The 15928-nt window shown below is 46.1% G+C and overlaps 1 protein-coding gene across 2 annotated transcripts in view; it reads right to left on the bottom strand.

Annotated features, from left to right (window-relative positions):
• shisa6b (shisa family member 6b) overlaps positions 1–15928 on the bottom strand; it is a 48368-nt gene that overhangs the window by 23058 nt on the left and 9382 nt on the right. Inside the window, exons 4-5 of one of the 2 annotated variants that reach the window (XM_078290887.1) lie at positions 13275–13287; positions 1571–1592 (exon numbers count right to left, since the gene is read on the bottom strand). The exons of the other annotated variant lie outside the window; for it this stretch is intronic. Of the exons in view, the coding sequence (XP_078147013.1) occupies positions 1571–1592; positions 13275–13287 (35 nt within the window). The remainder of the gene's footprint in view (positions 1–1570; positions 1593–13274; positions 13288–15928) is intronic. 2 annotated transcript variants of the gene reach the window in all.

Genomic DNA, 15928 nt, shown 5'->3' with positions numbered 1-15928 from the left:
GACGGAGCCTTCCTCGGATCTAATTAAGTAATAACCCTCGCTGAGAGAAACCCAGAATGAGCGGAGGGGAAAATCTATAGAATTCATTTCCAGAGACGCGGCGCCAATTTGTTTCAAAATGACTAATATCGCATTCGGTAAACGCGCGCGAACATAAATCACTTCTGAATTTGTTATGGAGTAAAAGACCCTGTTTGACATTGTTGGTCACTTTGCATTCCTAAATTGCCACATAAATGCTTGTTGAAAGAGTGTCTGTCTGTGTCTTCTGTACTCGTTTGCTCGACTGCTGACTTGATTTTGCAGCGTTTGCCTCAGTTTATTCCCGATCTAATCGAAACTCTAGAGCTTGTAGAAATGTTTCGAGCACCTGTTGAGACTTACAACATGCTGCATAAGAGAGAGGGAGCATGTAGCATAAGGCCGGCCCGCCTGTCTGCTGACTGCTGCAGTAGGTAAGGCATGAGATGAAATGTGTCCTCCTTCGCTGAAGACTCCCACCACGCGAAATAACATTTGCACGGCCCAAACTGCGACATAAACAACTTCAGATACTCCTAGATAAAACAATGTAAACAATACCAGGAATCACTGCCGCTCCCCTTCAGTTGCGATAATGCAAAGCTTCAAAAGATTGGTTGGCCAAGGACTGCCTGTTGTTGGCTTTTTGTTTTGGGAAAAAACACTTCAAGCTCTCTGATAAATGCTTTTCTGATAGTGTGCAAGTGAGGCATTTCGACTTTCTTATTTCATCATTACACTGTTGATATCATGTGGGGAGAGAAATTGAAAGATGACTGAAGTGGAAAATTATTGTTAGTATAACGCTGTATAAACCGGTGGAGCATTGTAGCTATGCGCTGGAACCAAACCCGAAATGTTTCCCAGAGAAACAGCTTACGCCATTCAGAAATGCGCCACACGTACGCGTCAATAGATGAAATACAATGGGTCTTTATGGGTAGATTTAATTATTACATTCTGCAGAGCAACCCTCCGGAGCCGACACGCTCCCTCTCCCTTTGACAAAGCGTCATATTTCACGTTGGCATGCGTTTCAGTCAAATGAGAGGGAGTCAGGTTGATAGATAGAGGGTCTGGAGAGATGATGCATTTCCCCAGTGATTGCTTTCATAGCCATTACTCACACTGTAGGGTGATTAGTAGGCCGGCGGCTGACACCTCTCGCTCGTGCGAGCGGACCGTCTCATAGGAGGGTCCGGTTAGCTCTGCCACAACACCGATTTTTGATTGCCAGGCTCAATCAATGGGGCCACAATAATGGATTACGTGCGTTCCTATCAATCAGCCCGTCCGGGAGGGAAGTCGTGGAGGACGGACAGCGGCCTGTATGAAAGAGGCTTAGAGGACTTTTTGGAAATATCACTCATGATCTGTCTCCTGGATGTCATTGTTTTACCTGTCAAAAGGTATTTTGGGAAGCACGGATCTGTGCCGACCTTGACTGGCATCTGCACTTGACGGGATGTGAAGCCACGGTGTCAAACTGTAGCTTGACTCCTCTAAGGTTACACTCATTCACACCAGTCTGTCTGCCATTAAACCAAACACTAAGCTGGGACATTTTGTTTCTGGCCAGCCAGAATAAACAGTACACTAAACAGTAATGTGCGCCGGCTTATTTGAATTTGGGCTATGCATTTGTCTCATTTACAAACGGGGCTAATTAAAAAATCTGCATATAATAACAGTGTATCAACATTATGAGTTAAGTTCTCATCAAATCTCTAATGGCTTAAACTACAGGATGCAAATTCCAGCATGGAAGCACAATCACTCGATTGTACCACTTGCGGTAACTTAAAGTATTTTTCTGAAGCTCTGATTTTAGTGCCCTTGTGCATAATAATAGTGGGATTATGTGCGTACATGTTGGTGTATAAGGAGTAATTTTTCTATGCTCAAATGCAGTGAAGTTGGCCGCTACATTCTTATCTGCTCTAGTCAAACTGCATGGTCAAATTCAATTAGAACAAATTAGAGTACATTAGTTATGCCCTATTAAATGATTAGGGGGGGGAAAGTCACTTCAAAGAACAGTTACATAAGACCTGTTTTCCCATAAATATATTCTTTCGTTCTTTTATAATCAAAATATATGTGACCCGGCAGATGGAGGAGTTTCACCTTTCTTAAACAGCTGGAAAAATGGCTATTTCATCAATTAGCGTTTCTAAAAATAGAGTTCAAGATGGCCACCTGGGGTTATTGCATAGGAAGGGATTGTTAGCCAGCTCAGCCATAACACCCTCAGAAATAGGCCATGCCCTTGGTTGGTCCCTTTGCCTCAGCGGCTCAAGCACAACAGCTAATTTAGACATGAAGTATTCCACATGACCTTAATTGTGCATTAATCACTATCAATTTCCATTATATGTCATAACAATGCACACTGTGGATTTTGAGATCGTCTTTTCAGGGCATTAATTAAAAGCTAGATAGTATAGCGGCGGCGCTGCACAACCATAAAGCCACCAGGGTCTTTGGAATCAGTTGTAGCTAAGAGGCTAATGAGCTAGCTAACGGGCTTGAAGTCAATGAGGAGCCAGCACTCTAGATATCATCCTCCAGAAACACTTTCCATTTTTGACTATATTTCCCAGGGGGCATTGTGGCAGCTGCATGGCTGAATCCTCCCGGTTTAATTTAATACCTTCATGCTTCCCTAGATTGCTGTGTCTGCCAGATAAACCACCGTGGTTTTAAAAAAGAGAGACAAAAATGAAAACTAAGATGGAGTTTTGCTCAAGATGTGACGAAGCAACTACGGTCCACGGGACAGAGCTGGGAGATATAAACTCCTTGAGCTGCTCAGGTGGGCTTGAGAGCAAACAAATATTGACTGACTTTCCCAGTAACCGTTTAATTTTCTCCGAACAGCTGATTCTGGGGGATGATGAAAAGACCGGATACTAATTACAGGAGATTACTAATTAATATAGCCCGTGTACACAATTGAAGCTAATTTGAGGCGATAAATAATGTAAAAGTCACTTTGCGTGGCCCAAGAGTGTCTGGCATGAGCTGTGAACCATCTGAACTGCTCTTGAGACGTAAATAATAAAGCTATGGAGCGAGAGGAGACGCCATGTGACTCTCCCTCACCTATAGGGAATGAAGACGAGCGTGAATTTTATTACCTCCCTTGCAGGGATGGGCTTTGCAAAAGAGTCCCGGGCTGTTTAGAACGCGCCTGATGCAATATTGATAGGGCCGGTCCTGTTGGCACGGACGGTGTTCTGGGTAGACGGATCAATGCCACATGCAGGAGATGAGAAATATATAGGCAGAGGCAGCATCGCAATTCAACTCCAGGCTGTTCTCTGCTTTGTGTGCAGCTCGGCTTAAAACAGATATATAACATAAAGCCTCGGTTGTTGTCAGGACAACAACAAGCTTTATGCAACAACATGCTGAGCGCGGCAGATTGCGTAACCTTCTTTACATCCAGCATGCACCGAGTTGTTTATGCGCTTCGGAACGTCACAACGCCTCACATCACTTCCGAGCACGGGACTCAGCTGACTGTTCCGATTTAAAAAAAAAGGCTGAGCGAGCGAACTTGGGGGCCCGGGTAATGGAACGTCTTAGCGTGAGCACGGGAATAGTTCTTACACTAGCGGCTCTGGTGCTTCGCTGTCAGCCCTTTTAAGGTTCGTTGCCCGCGGCTGCAAGAGTCAACTCTCTGCACAGAGTCTTCGCTCGGTCTCGCCTTGCTTCTCCACTGTCAGCCAACTCTTAGAGAAACGCTGCCTGGGTGTGAGACGCATCGCGCGTTACAATCTTTCATTCTTTACCTCGGTGGAATGAATGATTTTCTTCAGATGCTTTAATATGATATAATGTTCTATAATGTTCCCGACTGTGAAATGGGATTTTTATGCCCTTAAGTGGTTGGAACCCTATGGTGCCTCCTACACCAGCTGATAGCAATTGTGTTTTAAATCCTGGCGTCTGATTGGTCCGCTGTTGACAATGCATGCAATCCTGCAACCTAGACGAAGCCTAGTGTCTCTTCAATATTAAAGCTTTGTCAATTGTTCTCCAAGAGTCCCTGAGGTTTTTCCATTGCATTTCTTTGCATGTAAGACTTGGCCAGATGACAATTCATCACTGTCTGTCTTGTGTAAGAATGCACGTGTACACACACACACACACACACACACACACACACAGTCACACAGCTCTATCTATACATTGACCGTGACATTCTAGTCCCAGTGTAGAGCCACTGAAGCGTCCCTGTCCTGCCTCAGCCTCAGCTACTGTCAGCGCTCCTGAGGGACGCCGGGGCCTGTGTGCAAAATAAAACCGACCGGCCCAAACAGCCGATAAACAATATCTCCAAAGACGGGGAGAGGGGGACCGAGAGCGAATATCTTCTGTGTTTTTTTTACGCCGGCATATGGCCGTTTCAATTCTGCCATATGTGCCTGAGGGGAATTCTCCCTTGAGCTAGCTCTTCGTCTTTCTTCTCCTCCTCCTTGGGGATCTCTGACCCCCCCCCCCCCACACACACACACACACACACACACACCACACCACCACTTCTGTCATCCCAGGCATGCGTGCTTGCTGGGAGCCTTTTTCTCCACTGCGTCCTCCCCTGGCTTCTGTCACCAACCGCTGTCTGAGCGTCTCAGCTGAGTCCCCGTCTCCCCGCGGCTCCGGCTCGCTCTGCAGTGCAGTGTGCCAAATGTGAGGTAATTAAGACACAGAGACTCCTCGGCGCGGTCGAGGGAGAGGATTGAAAAGGGCTCGTAGCTGTCGGGCGCGGCTGATTTTGGAAGTGCTTTGCAGGCGCGCCAATTAATATGTATACCATAGGCGTGGGCATGTGACTCGCATGGCAGTGTTGTGCATGGTTTGGGGAAAAGAAAACGGTTTCCTTCTTGAGTATATTGCACTGAACTACCGACAGAACACTATGTACTAGGGTTAGATACTGGCCTTTTATTAAATATCAGATATCAGCCATGTCAACCACCTCTGATATGAGGTTCCTCCCTGACCATAGGTATGTAATTTGATTTACTTCTATTTAATTTATTCATTTAATTGTGCAATTATGTTTTTGTTCATTTAAAGGCCTAATGTATCCCAGAGTTTCCCTACCATTGAATAGGTGTGGTGGGTCTCCCTGCGTTAAAGAGCTGCTAAACCACATATAAGAATTTCATTAGTCTGATTTTCAATGGAATGTTTTAGTGTCCCATGATGGTCTAAATGCTGTTTTCTCAACATTGAATAAATCAAAATAGTGTCTATTGGTGACTTCAGTCTAAAAATGTTGATATCAGTGTCGGACCATATTAGGCGAACGCTAGTACAGACTATTAAAGTCTGATCGTGACTGATGGTAATGTAGCTAGGCAACATCTCTGTGTATTACAAAAGGTATAATTCAGTTATTACCATTACACGACACATAGACCTGTTCCGGCTGATTCATAATGAACCAGTGTGAGTGACTCCCCCTCCTGCGCTTTCACACCCGTATCATATTCCCTCCATGCCTCACTCAACAGGAGGTTAACAGGCTGGCTGGATATATATATGTGAGAACGCCTCCCTCCATCCGACGCCCTCCCTCTCCCAACCCCTAATGGCCCCTAGGGAAACTTCATTATTTATCGCTATTGAAGGGGCCTTTCAATTATAATACCTCAGCCCCCTGTCTATTACCCCGTGGTCCGGGGTTGGAGATTGAATACCTGTAGCCTCCATCAGCGATAATTCAAACGGCCCCGCGATGTGAAAAGTTCAGGGGACCCGCGCCGGCGACAATGCGGAGGCAATTTGCCGCCGCGGTCAGAGAGAGAGAGAGGGCCCCGAGAACGCCGCCGCTGCCGCCGTAATGTGCAGCGGGGGGAATGGAGTCCGTGACAGCTAAGAGATGTAGACGCAGCTTGTGCTTCTGCCTCTGCAGACCGGCGGCAGAGTGGAGTTTATCAGCCCCGCCGGAGCTCCTCTCAGCATGCTAAGTCTCTCACGTCCCGTGTGATTTTCAAATTGGAGACTAATGCCGAGCTTGACAAGGTGTTGATCCCTCGTCCCTGCAGCTTGCGTGCCGCGCGAACGACGGTGCGAAGCGGGAGGCCGGGAAAACACCACCTGCTTTTAACGGAGAGAGGCAGGGAGATCTGGCGCGCGGTTGAATATATTTGCAGCAGATGATATAAAGGTATATTTAATGGTCTGGTTGCCCCAGTTAGACTGATTGCATTATTGCTGCATTAATTCCCTGAAAGCAACAAGCAAAGCGTTTCTCGTAATGGTTTATCAGCTGTGAATGTGAAATTAGTGAATTGTTAAGGTGCTCAGTAAACAATTGCCCACTGTAAATTGATAATGATTACTGATTATCACAACAGCCACAGTCATTTATCAGCCTATACAGCACTGTAGGGCCAAGGCTGCTGAACAGGGTATGTGAATATATGGATGTATGTGTGTATGAGTGCGTGTGTGTGTGTGTGTGTGTGTTTACTGGGAAGGTAGGGATTACACAAACGCATCATGGGATCAACACGGAAACACCAGCTATTACCTCTACCCCCTAGATCAATAGCCTAATAGACTCGCTGCGAAATCTAACATTTGGTCAAAATCTATCAAAAAAAAAACAAGCGAGGATGACTGAACAAATTCACATGCCAACTTGAACACGCGGCTCCCTTCGCCTTTTCAATTTTTAATCTGCTGGAAATAGATTTTGGAGATGGATCCCGACCCGGAGCTGATAAATTTTAATTTGATCCCTCCCATGCATCATTATTTGCACAATGCAACTGGCAGTCGGCGCTTGTGTGCTCCGAATGGCAAGTCTACGTTCAAATTCTGCACAGAATACAAAATCCCCCCCACCCTCCCTTCCGCACAACAAAAGGCAATCATTCCGTTTGTTTTCTCCACACAATGGCTCCTGGATAATGGTAATATTGGGCGGGGGCGGACGGAGGGAAAAAGGGACCAAGTTATCTGCCTTTCCCAGTCTTCGTCTCTGCCTCTTCGCTATGAATAATAGATTACAGATGAGAGCGGGAGTTTGCCTTGCAGGGAGGCGGGTACGATGCTGCTTGAGGTCAACACAGCGCAGCCAAGATCACTCCTTACTATGCCTATCCGAGGTGCTTCCACAAGTATCCTCAACACGCCCTTAGTATGACTATTTATGTCAGTGTTTTATCACTGTGGTGGTTATAGCAACTCGCTTTGTGAAGGACACGGCTGTTCAATATTCAATGTCAGCCTTTTCAATATGATAAACAGTTGGGCCAGCTATTTTTGGGTGCTACTCAATACTAAATATTTTGGTAGCCCGGCAGCAGGCTCTGCCATTGTGCACTTAACATCCTCCGTCCCTCCTGCGCTGGCTTTAGCTGCTCTCACGGCCATTAATGCGAATTCTCAGCTGACAGGCAGAGACACTGCCGCCTGATTAGCAGGTTAGCCGTATTCGGAGAAAACAAAAAATTAAGGCCAATTCACGCTGTTTTTTTTTTATTTTAATTGAATTAATGCAGCCGAGACTGAGAGGCATCGCGAAACCGGGGGGAAGGATGAGAGGAAAAGCTGTCAGATTCACAAGGCCCGACAATGTCCTTTTAGCAGTGGATTAACAGTTCTCAGATCTGCGCCCGTGCCTCTAATGACTGTGTTCACTGCTCACGTTCAGTCATAAAGAAATCAATTAAAACGAAACATTGGATTCAATTCCCATAGCTTACGCTCTGAACCAGAAAAAAAACTCCAGTGAGGGGAAAAAAAGCTTGAAATTCAAAGACTGGGAGCAGATCCAGAGCACAATTCAACTGCTGATTCCCACCTCCTTTCATCTGCTATTCACGCATTCACGAGGGAAGCAAAATGGCCCTGCGGGATAGTTATTTGGGGCAAAGTTCACAAGTTCATTTTATTTTGCGGGGGCCCGTGGCATTTAAAGTAATCTTATCGGTCTTGGATGGAGCGGCGGAGAGGGAGGGAGGGAGAGGTGGCAAAAGAGGGAGGCCAAGAAGGTGTGGATTTAAAGTTGTTAAACGGTCTTTTCATCGGAGAATGAATCCCCGGGGAGGAGCGGAGGAGACAAGGAGACAGTCTGACTCCACGTCCAGACTCTGTTTGTTCTTCTCTTTAAAGGAAGATAAATACGCCGTCGTAAAAAGAAACTAATGTCTTTAATTTGACTCCAAAGAAGAGACAACTGTAGGATATGGGGAATTAATGTATTATACGCTTCCATTAAATAAAACTCCTGAGCTTGCTAAATAAACTCGAGCTGCATCCGAAGACGTGATGCTTCAGCAAACGGCAGATTCCTGGGATTCATCAAGCGCGCGGAATCCACTCCACCTTGTTTGTGTGCAGGACCCCGCTGCTCGAGGAAAAAAGATGATGAATAACGAATCTAAAGGAGGGAGGGGGGGGGGGTCGGAATTAGCATGAAGAAGAAGTCCTCGCATTTCAACCGATGCATAAAATATCTGCACTTACTTTAATGAGCGGCGATAAAAGTTGCCACGCTGTGCGGCGGGGCAGCGACGTGATGGATGCCGCGCATTAAGAACCGCCGCCGCCGCCGTGCCCGAGCAAACATCGCCGCCTGCCCGCTGTCCCCCCGGCTACCTGCCTGCAAGGACTCTCTCTCTCTCTCTCTCTCTCTCTCTTCTCCTGCCATACCTGCCAAACCATTCCTCCCCGAACCCCTCGTCTTGTTTAGCTCCCTCACTTCTTTTTCCCCCACTCAAATATTCCGTCTGTGCCACATTTCTTGCATATTCCCATCTCTCTCCCTCTCTCTGGCGAAGATAAAAGCCGCCTCTCTCTCGCTCCCCTCCAGCGTACCTCGCCGCCAGACAAATAGCTCCACTTGTTTCAAAGTGGCCACAACAGAAGGACAATGATAAGAGAGCTGTCTCCCCAACTGTCATTTCCTCCCTCTGCCCCCGCATCTCACATCACTGTAATTGACTGCAGTGTATCTGGAAGTGCTATTGTTCCCCAGGATACTTCAGGAGTCTTGTCAGGGAGTGTAGGGCGACTTGTCATTCACTGACCTTAACATATTTGTGCTCTGCTGGTATTTTAGAAAACGCTACAAGGTGTTTGTGCCATGTGTTAATTTTTTCCAGACCCGCAGACAGTCATTAATTCCGAGTCCTCCACTGAAGGACATCATGGGTTTCTGGTGGGGTCGTGCAAATGAGGGTAAGTATCTTAGGATGGCGGTAAAGGTTCCACGACTCACTCTTTACATTTTCCACTCCTCTTCCCCTCCTCCCCGCTCCGGAGATGTCCCGGTCATCTCTCCTTATCGTGTGTGCGGGAGGAATCCGGCTTGATATGAGTGCCGTGGCCCCGGCTGCGCTCCCTCTCAAGGACCTTATTAACGCCTTCTGATTGGTTATTCTGAGGAGTGCTTAGCCAGCAGGTCAGCGATGCCACCTCCCCTGAACCTCCGACCATCAATTTGTATGAGCAGGTATACGCTCCCCGATAGGAGCGTGCTGTCAATCAGAAGAGCCACCCAGCAACACGGGGGGGTATCTTTCCCGCCACCCGCAAACTGATTTGGGGGTTCGGATCACTCCCAGACGCAGGAACCTGCTTCGCAAAGAGTTTAAACTCTGCAAGAGGAGATTTAGCAGTGAAAGAGAACCTGCAGCAAAACCAGTGATGTAGCAGTAAAAAAAAAGGTGAGTAAACCCTGAACCCCACTTGAACTAACCTATCATGTAACAATCTTATTCCTATTAAAGGCTTAGCTGATGAAGACTGTGATGCACAGTTGGTTTCACTACTGTTGACAAAATGCACTTATTGTAAGTCACTTTGGACAAAAGCATCTGCTAAATCAGTGATTCTCAACCTTTTTCATATCAAGGACCCTTAATGTAGTCCACATTAGAGCCACGGACCCCCATTTGATGAGATTTTGTCTCTCTGACCCAAATCTGAGAATATTTTTATTGTTAGATATGATTTTGTCCAGAATTCCATGACTATCTGTATTGTAGGTAGAGAGATAACAGAGAAACTATGATCAAAACAGTCATTCTTCTACATTCTCTAATTGAGTTAACTTATGAAATAATGCTGAAGTTTAACAATTCATCAATTTGCTGGGGACCCCCTGGAACCCCCTCAAGGACCCCTGGTGGTCCCCGGACCCCACGTTGAGAACCGCTGTGCTAAATGACGTAATGTAATGCAATTCAACTCCTGTCAGTGATCATCATAAGGAAAACAAAACCAAAACAAACCAAAAAATCAATTATCTTCTCAGTAAAAGCATTCATTTATCCCTAAAAGACCGTATCCTCATATACTTTACATCAGCTGGATGCGACTTGCTATTATGGACGCTGTGAGTTTTGGTCATAAATATTTATGTCAGCCTAAAAAAAGGTGGGTAAACAAGTTTTTGCAAGTCTCTGTAATGCGGCTGATAAGCGACACGCCGCCTCATACGGAGCTTGGCAAAGCTGCACGGTCCAATCATTAGGAGAGCGTCTGACAAACTGGACTTGTGGGCGACTGACTCACTGTTTGATTTGACATGGGAAAGATTGGGAGTTTTGCGTCACACGAGTAAATAAAGATCAGATCTGTCTCCTCTCTATCTCTCTGCCGCTGTCTCTGGCCTGCTGATGATGTGCTAGAGCTTTTTGTGCTTGGTCACCCGTAGGAGTCGCTTCCCGTCTGCGGCTGTTTTTTCCCTCGCGCACCTTCCGACAACGGCGAAGCTCTTTCAAGGGCGGATGTTTTCGTCTTCTGCCTCATCAGCCCCGAGTGTTGATTACACGGGCTGAGGATGATGATACTGCCTGTGGGCTTGTTGTTCAATGGAATCTGATTCACGCCAAAGAACAGGAGATGACTGTTTCACAATCAGCTGGAGGACTGCAAGTACTGAAACTTGGAGAGAGGGTTTTTTTCTTTTTTTGTGTCTTGTCATCAAGTTCTTCAGAAAAGGTAAACAAAAGAACAAATTAGAGGCGAACAGCTGTTAGTACGCAAATGATTGGTGTTTGTTTTGTTAGGCTCTTTTTCTTCTTCGAGTCCTTTCCCTTGATAGTCCCTGCGGCCTCTTTTAATACTGCAAGTCGTACAGTACAAGCCTGCTACATACGGAGCACACCAATTAGTGGCTCTCTTGCACTTGTTAATGCGCTGAAATTGCACTGTAAATAAAGTTCCACGATAACATCCCCGCTAATTCCGCCGCCGCGTCACCATTCCCCCACCATTCCAGACACATCATATTCATAAAAAACAATAATTGCCTGCCATGAAAACCAATTTGAGTTCCTCCGCGGAGCAGAATTAAAAGTTGAGCTTAGCTAGGTAATGAAGTATGGCACACACTGTGTCAAGGATGGAGGCTTTGTCTGAAGTAATCACTTCTCTGGCTGGATTTCGCATCAACAAAACTGACATATGGAAAAAATAATTGAAACGGACGCATTCAACCAATAACAGCTGGCAAGTGGAATCTTAATATGTTATCAAATTTGCATGCTGGCTGTCAATCCGCTCTCCTGGTCGAGGCAGGAAAATTCCAATCAATCAAGGTGCGCAAGAGTTGTAACCTCCACATCGATGACATGGGTTCTCAACGCGGCCTGCCTGTGCGCTGTGCTTTTCCCTTCTCAAACACACACTCCAGCGGGGAGAAATATGTGCGACACGTCTCAAAGACTCCGGAATAATGTGACAATGATTTACAGTGCAGACGTTTGGTCGGTGACAGTGAGTGAATAAAAAGTACACCGTAGTTCCTCTGTGACAAGGACAATTAATATGAGCCTTGCTACTCGCCTCCAGTTAGCAGAGGCCGCGAGTGACGGCGTGCCGCGGCGTTGCATCACCATCAGGGGATGAAAAGTTCCTCCGATTCCCTCTCATCTATCTTCTGAGCTTACGTTCCCAAAGAACCGCTCTACAATTACCAGAGATGCCGAAGCTTCAGACTCAGTTCTGCGATTTTGACACCATAGGCAAGTGCAACAGTCCCAGCTGACTCTCTGATGCAGCACCCACAGAGCAGATCAGCGAGCGTCCTCATTAGCTGAGCTCGGCTGACAGGGGGATCAACCTCGCCGCCTCCTAATTCTGGACAACGGGACAAAAGAGCAGAAGCGGAGGAACGCATACAGGGCGGCGCATCGATCCGGACAGATGGCCGAGGGGACGGGCGCGGGGCGAGCAGCTGTGTATGCTAAATAAAATAGTTCCGGAACAGTTATTGTCACTCTAGGAAAAACCCTGAGGTGGAGTTAAGAACCTCTGTCTTCCCCCCCCCTCTATGATTAGGGGGGGGAAAGTCAAACAAGCAGACATTTCGCCCTCTTCGTCAGTGTTTCTGGCAGTAAATCTTTCAGCAAACGAATAAAGCATTCACTTAGAACCTTCTCCTCTGGCAACTGTGTCAGGACCCAAAAAGCTGCAAAGTACGCTATCACTCGCTATCAAGAGCACCTGCAAAAGGATAACAGCCAGTCTTGAGCAAGTCTTTGAGCAAAGTGAGACCATGCAGTGAACAGATGGCCACCCGGCCTCAGACTACACCTGACTCCACACAGTAAGCAGAAGGCTTTGAGTCACGCAACTTCCGAAAAAAAAAAAAAAAAAACATGAAATCTTCATACACAAAGAGCTTGTCGCTGCTGGTGGTTTGGCTGCTGGGACAAAAAAAAAAATAAAAAAAATGTCAGAGGCTTCTCCTCCAACTGAGGAGAAGCTGACTTGACATAAATGGTCTGTAAGCTGGCGTGAAATGAACTGTAAAGACAGCATGCTGCATGTGAATGGAATGGAAAGGGGGGGAGTCTCTCTCTCTCTCTCTCTCTCTCTCTCTCTCTCCCTCCATTCTTAAGCCATGTAGTGCAAACCGATAATGAATTCATTCAGCCAAGCTACAACGGCAGAAATTGCTCATGTGCCATCATTGCTGATATTGAATCATTACTGAATTGTTCTTTGACCACTGGACTTTGAGCGACATGGGCAGTTCTCAGGTGTGAATGTGTGTATCTGTGTGTGTGTGTGTGTGTGTGTGTGTGTGTGTGTGTGTGTGTGTGAAGCAGGGTGTTGCTGGGAAAAAAATCATGCATGCTCAGTCAACTTTCCCTGCATAAATAAAGGTTAAAAGAAAAAATAAAGGAGAAAACTTGATGGGCAGGCCAGGCTTCATGAGTTCTCGGCATTATTGGATTCTATATCTCAGCATCTTACCTCTTTGGACTTGGCACACAGTACTTTGTGCTTATATACAGTACTTTCTTGCTATTTAACATTAGAAAGGCCAAGCCTCCGTCAATTGGCTGCTGTTTTGAATTTCAGAGCTGAAATATCTCGGCTTTCAAAACTTTTCCTAGACCCACTTTCTGTATAAGCCATTGTTGGTAGGAAATAGGAGTTCAAATTATATATTATATTTAGTGACTGAAGGTTTTCTGGCCTTCGCTTAGACCCACAAATCCAATGGCAAATCTGGTGTTAAAGACACTCCAGCCTAAAACACTATTGGCAATGTACCTTGTATTTCTGGACCTATTTTGTTGCTTGGTGGTGTATTTTTCTTAGACAATGTGACATCACCATGGAGTTTGATAGCAGAAAATGTTTCAGCTATCTAAAACCTCAATGCTAAACATCAGGTTTTGGTGTCAGTCCCTCAGAATCAAAGATTTCTTTCTCGACTCAGCATTTTGCACCAAGAGACGTTCAACAATCATACAGGGAGAAATCCATCGCAGAAGAGGACAGAGACCAATTTCTCCACTGACAGTAGCCTCAATAGACCAGAATGCAGTGCAGCCACAAGACATGTTATGTTTCTCCACCTACATGTATAACCCACAGCTGAATTCAACAAGTCCAGGCATTTTCTCTGGGGGTTGGTGAAAGGCGTTCTGGGGAATGTAGGAAATCACTAACTGAAGTAGAAGTAGGAGGCAGGTTGAGGGAAAGTGGGCTCACCAAAAAAAGTAAATTACACTTCATCACAAAATAACTCCTGGAATGCATTGACCATCCCAGACTGAAGATGTAGAACAGCGTATGTGATGGTGGATTTTTCTCTCTCCTCCGCTGCGCTCATGGCTGATCTTGTTTTGAGTTCAGCGCCGGGTTGTTTTGTACCCCGGCAGACAGATGTGAAGCATCCAGCTGCTCTGACGCTCAGCAACACCCCCCTGACCTCACCTGTCCTCCCCAAGGGGCGCGCTGCAACACACACACACACACACACACACACACACACACACACACACACACTCTGCCACATAATTAACAACCAAACGCACTTTCCGCCTGTATAATTAAGCACCGTAACAGACGCTGCGCTTACCCAACAACAGCCCAGAGAACTGCACCGTGACTCCTGAACATTTTTCCATCAGCGCAGCAAAAAATATATATACGGGAAAAAAAGGGGGATGAGACGACAGCCGTTTTCTTGCTGCTTCAGATTTATGTGGCAACATGGATTTTTTCCGCTTGGTGACCACCGCATATCTATTTGCACTGAGTCCTCTTGTTTTTTTGTTTTTTTTTGGTCAACTTTGTTTTTCTCAGCCATTCTGAGAGCCCGAGCTGCGCAAACCTCTTCAAACATTAATGGGGTTGGTGTGATTTAAATGAAACTGGACTGCTTTCTCGCTGTTAACCTTAGCATGACTCCATCTAACACTGTGAAGATCGCATCAACCTATAGAGTCTCTGACGTCAGATCTATGCACAGATTCTGGATATATCCGATGTTGGGTCAAGTGATAGATTCACACAAATCATTACTGTAGGAAGATAAACGACTGCGACTTTGAATATAGGTTGGAGCAATTTGTTTCCTTCAATCAGCCAAGCAGAGAAGTGATGTTTTATGCAGCCAAAGCCATTTAGCCTTTGTGGATATGAACGGTATGAGCAGTACTTATAAATAATAAGTAACCTGAGAGCCAGGCAAAGGCAGAGGAAGCCTTGGTTAAACCGATCATGGCCCTCTCCTCTACCACCCTGCAGTTACTCTACACTAAAGATAAAGATAATACCAAGCGGGAACAATATCCAAACCAACCTCCAGACCGGCGCAGCCATTGATTTTGAGGATTCAATCCGCGCTAATACCTGCCTCTAGGCACAAGACAACCAAATGGAGACATTGTAAAGAGGGGAAAGGGGTTGCGAGGGAGCACGGGAAATAGAAATAAAGTGAAAGAAGGGAGGCGCCCGCACATGCCGTCACATACTTTTTTCCGCCGTTCGGTAAGATTTTAGTCTCAATAGACCTCTCTAAGATCTCAATCTGTCAGTTTGCATTTGTTGTGCGGCGGCGGAATCAAAGACCAGCTTCAGCAAGAAAACACAGCTTTGACCGCTCAGATGCTGAATGCGAAGCCGTACCCCATGCTGTTGTTGTGACAAGTCTACAGCTGGAGATGCAAGTGCTGCTATTGTGATATTTGTAGAGAGAGAGAGGGGAAAAATCCATTTAAAAGAATCAGGATTCGTAAAACTTAATCAGTTTTTTTCTCATTACTCATCTCTGGTAGAGTTGGAAGTGGGGGGAGTACAAAGAATATCAGCTGTTTTTTTTTTCCTCCTGCATATGAATACCATCGTGAAACGGACCCCCTCCGGGGATGAAAACAAACGAAGCAAAAAAGAAGCGGGGAAGAAAAACAGCTAATTTCGTGTAAACATAAATACGATGGTTCCTCATTAGAAATAAGAGAGGGAAAGGAGCCTCCAGCCCCCCGCAGCCGCACGCCTGGGAACAAACCCATGATACTTTGTTAAAAAAAAATGAGAGCGGAGATGCTGATATAGCCGGTGGTGCAACACAATATGGTTCCGCCCCAGCCTGGGAAAGCAGCCCACGCCAGCCCAGGACCGCACATAAATC

The sequence above is a fragment of the Centroberyx gerrardi genome, chromosome 20 (genome assembly GCF_048128805.1).
Source record: "Centroberyx gerrardi isolate f3 chromosome 20, fCenGer3.hap1.cur.20231027, whole genome shotgun sequence".
In the NCBI taxonomy this organism is placed as follows: Eukaryota; Metazoa; Chordata; class Actinopteri; order Beryciformes; family Berycidae; genus Centroberyx; species Centroberyx gerrardi.
Note: the sequence above shows the minus strand (reverse complement) of the source record. Positions and strands in the feature narration are given on the sequence as shown.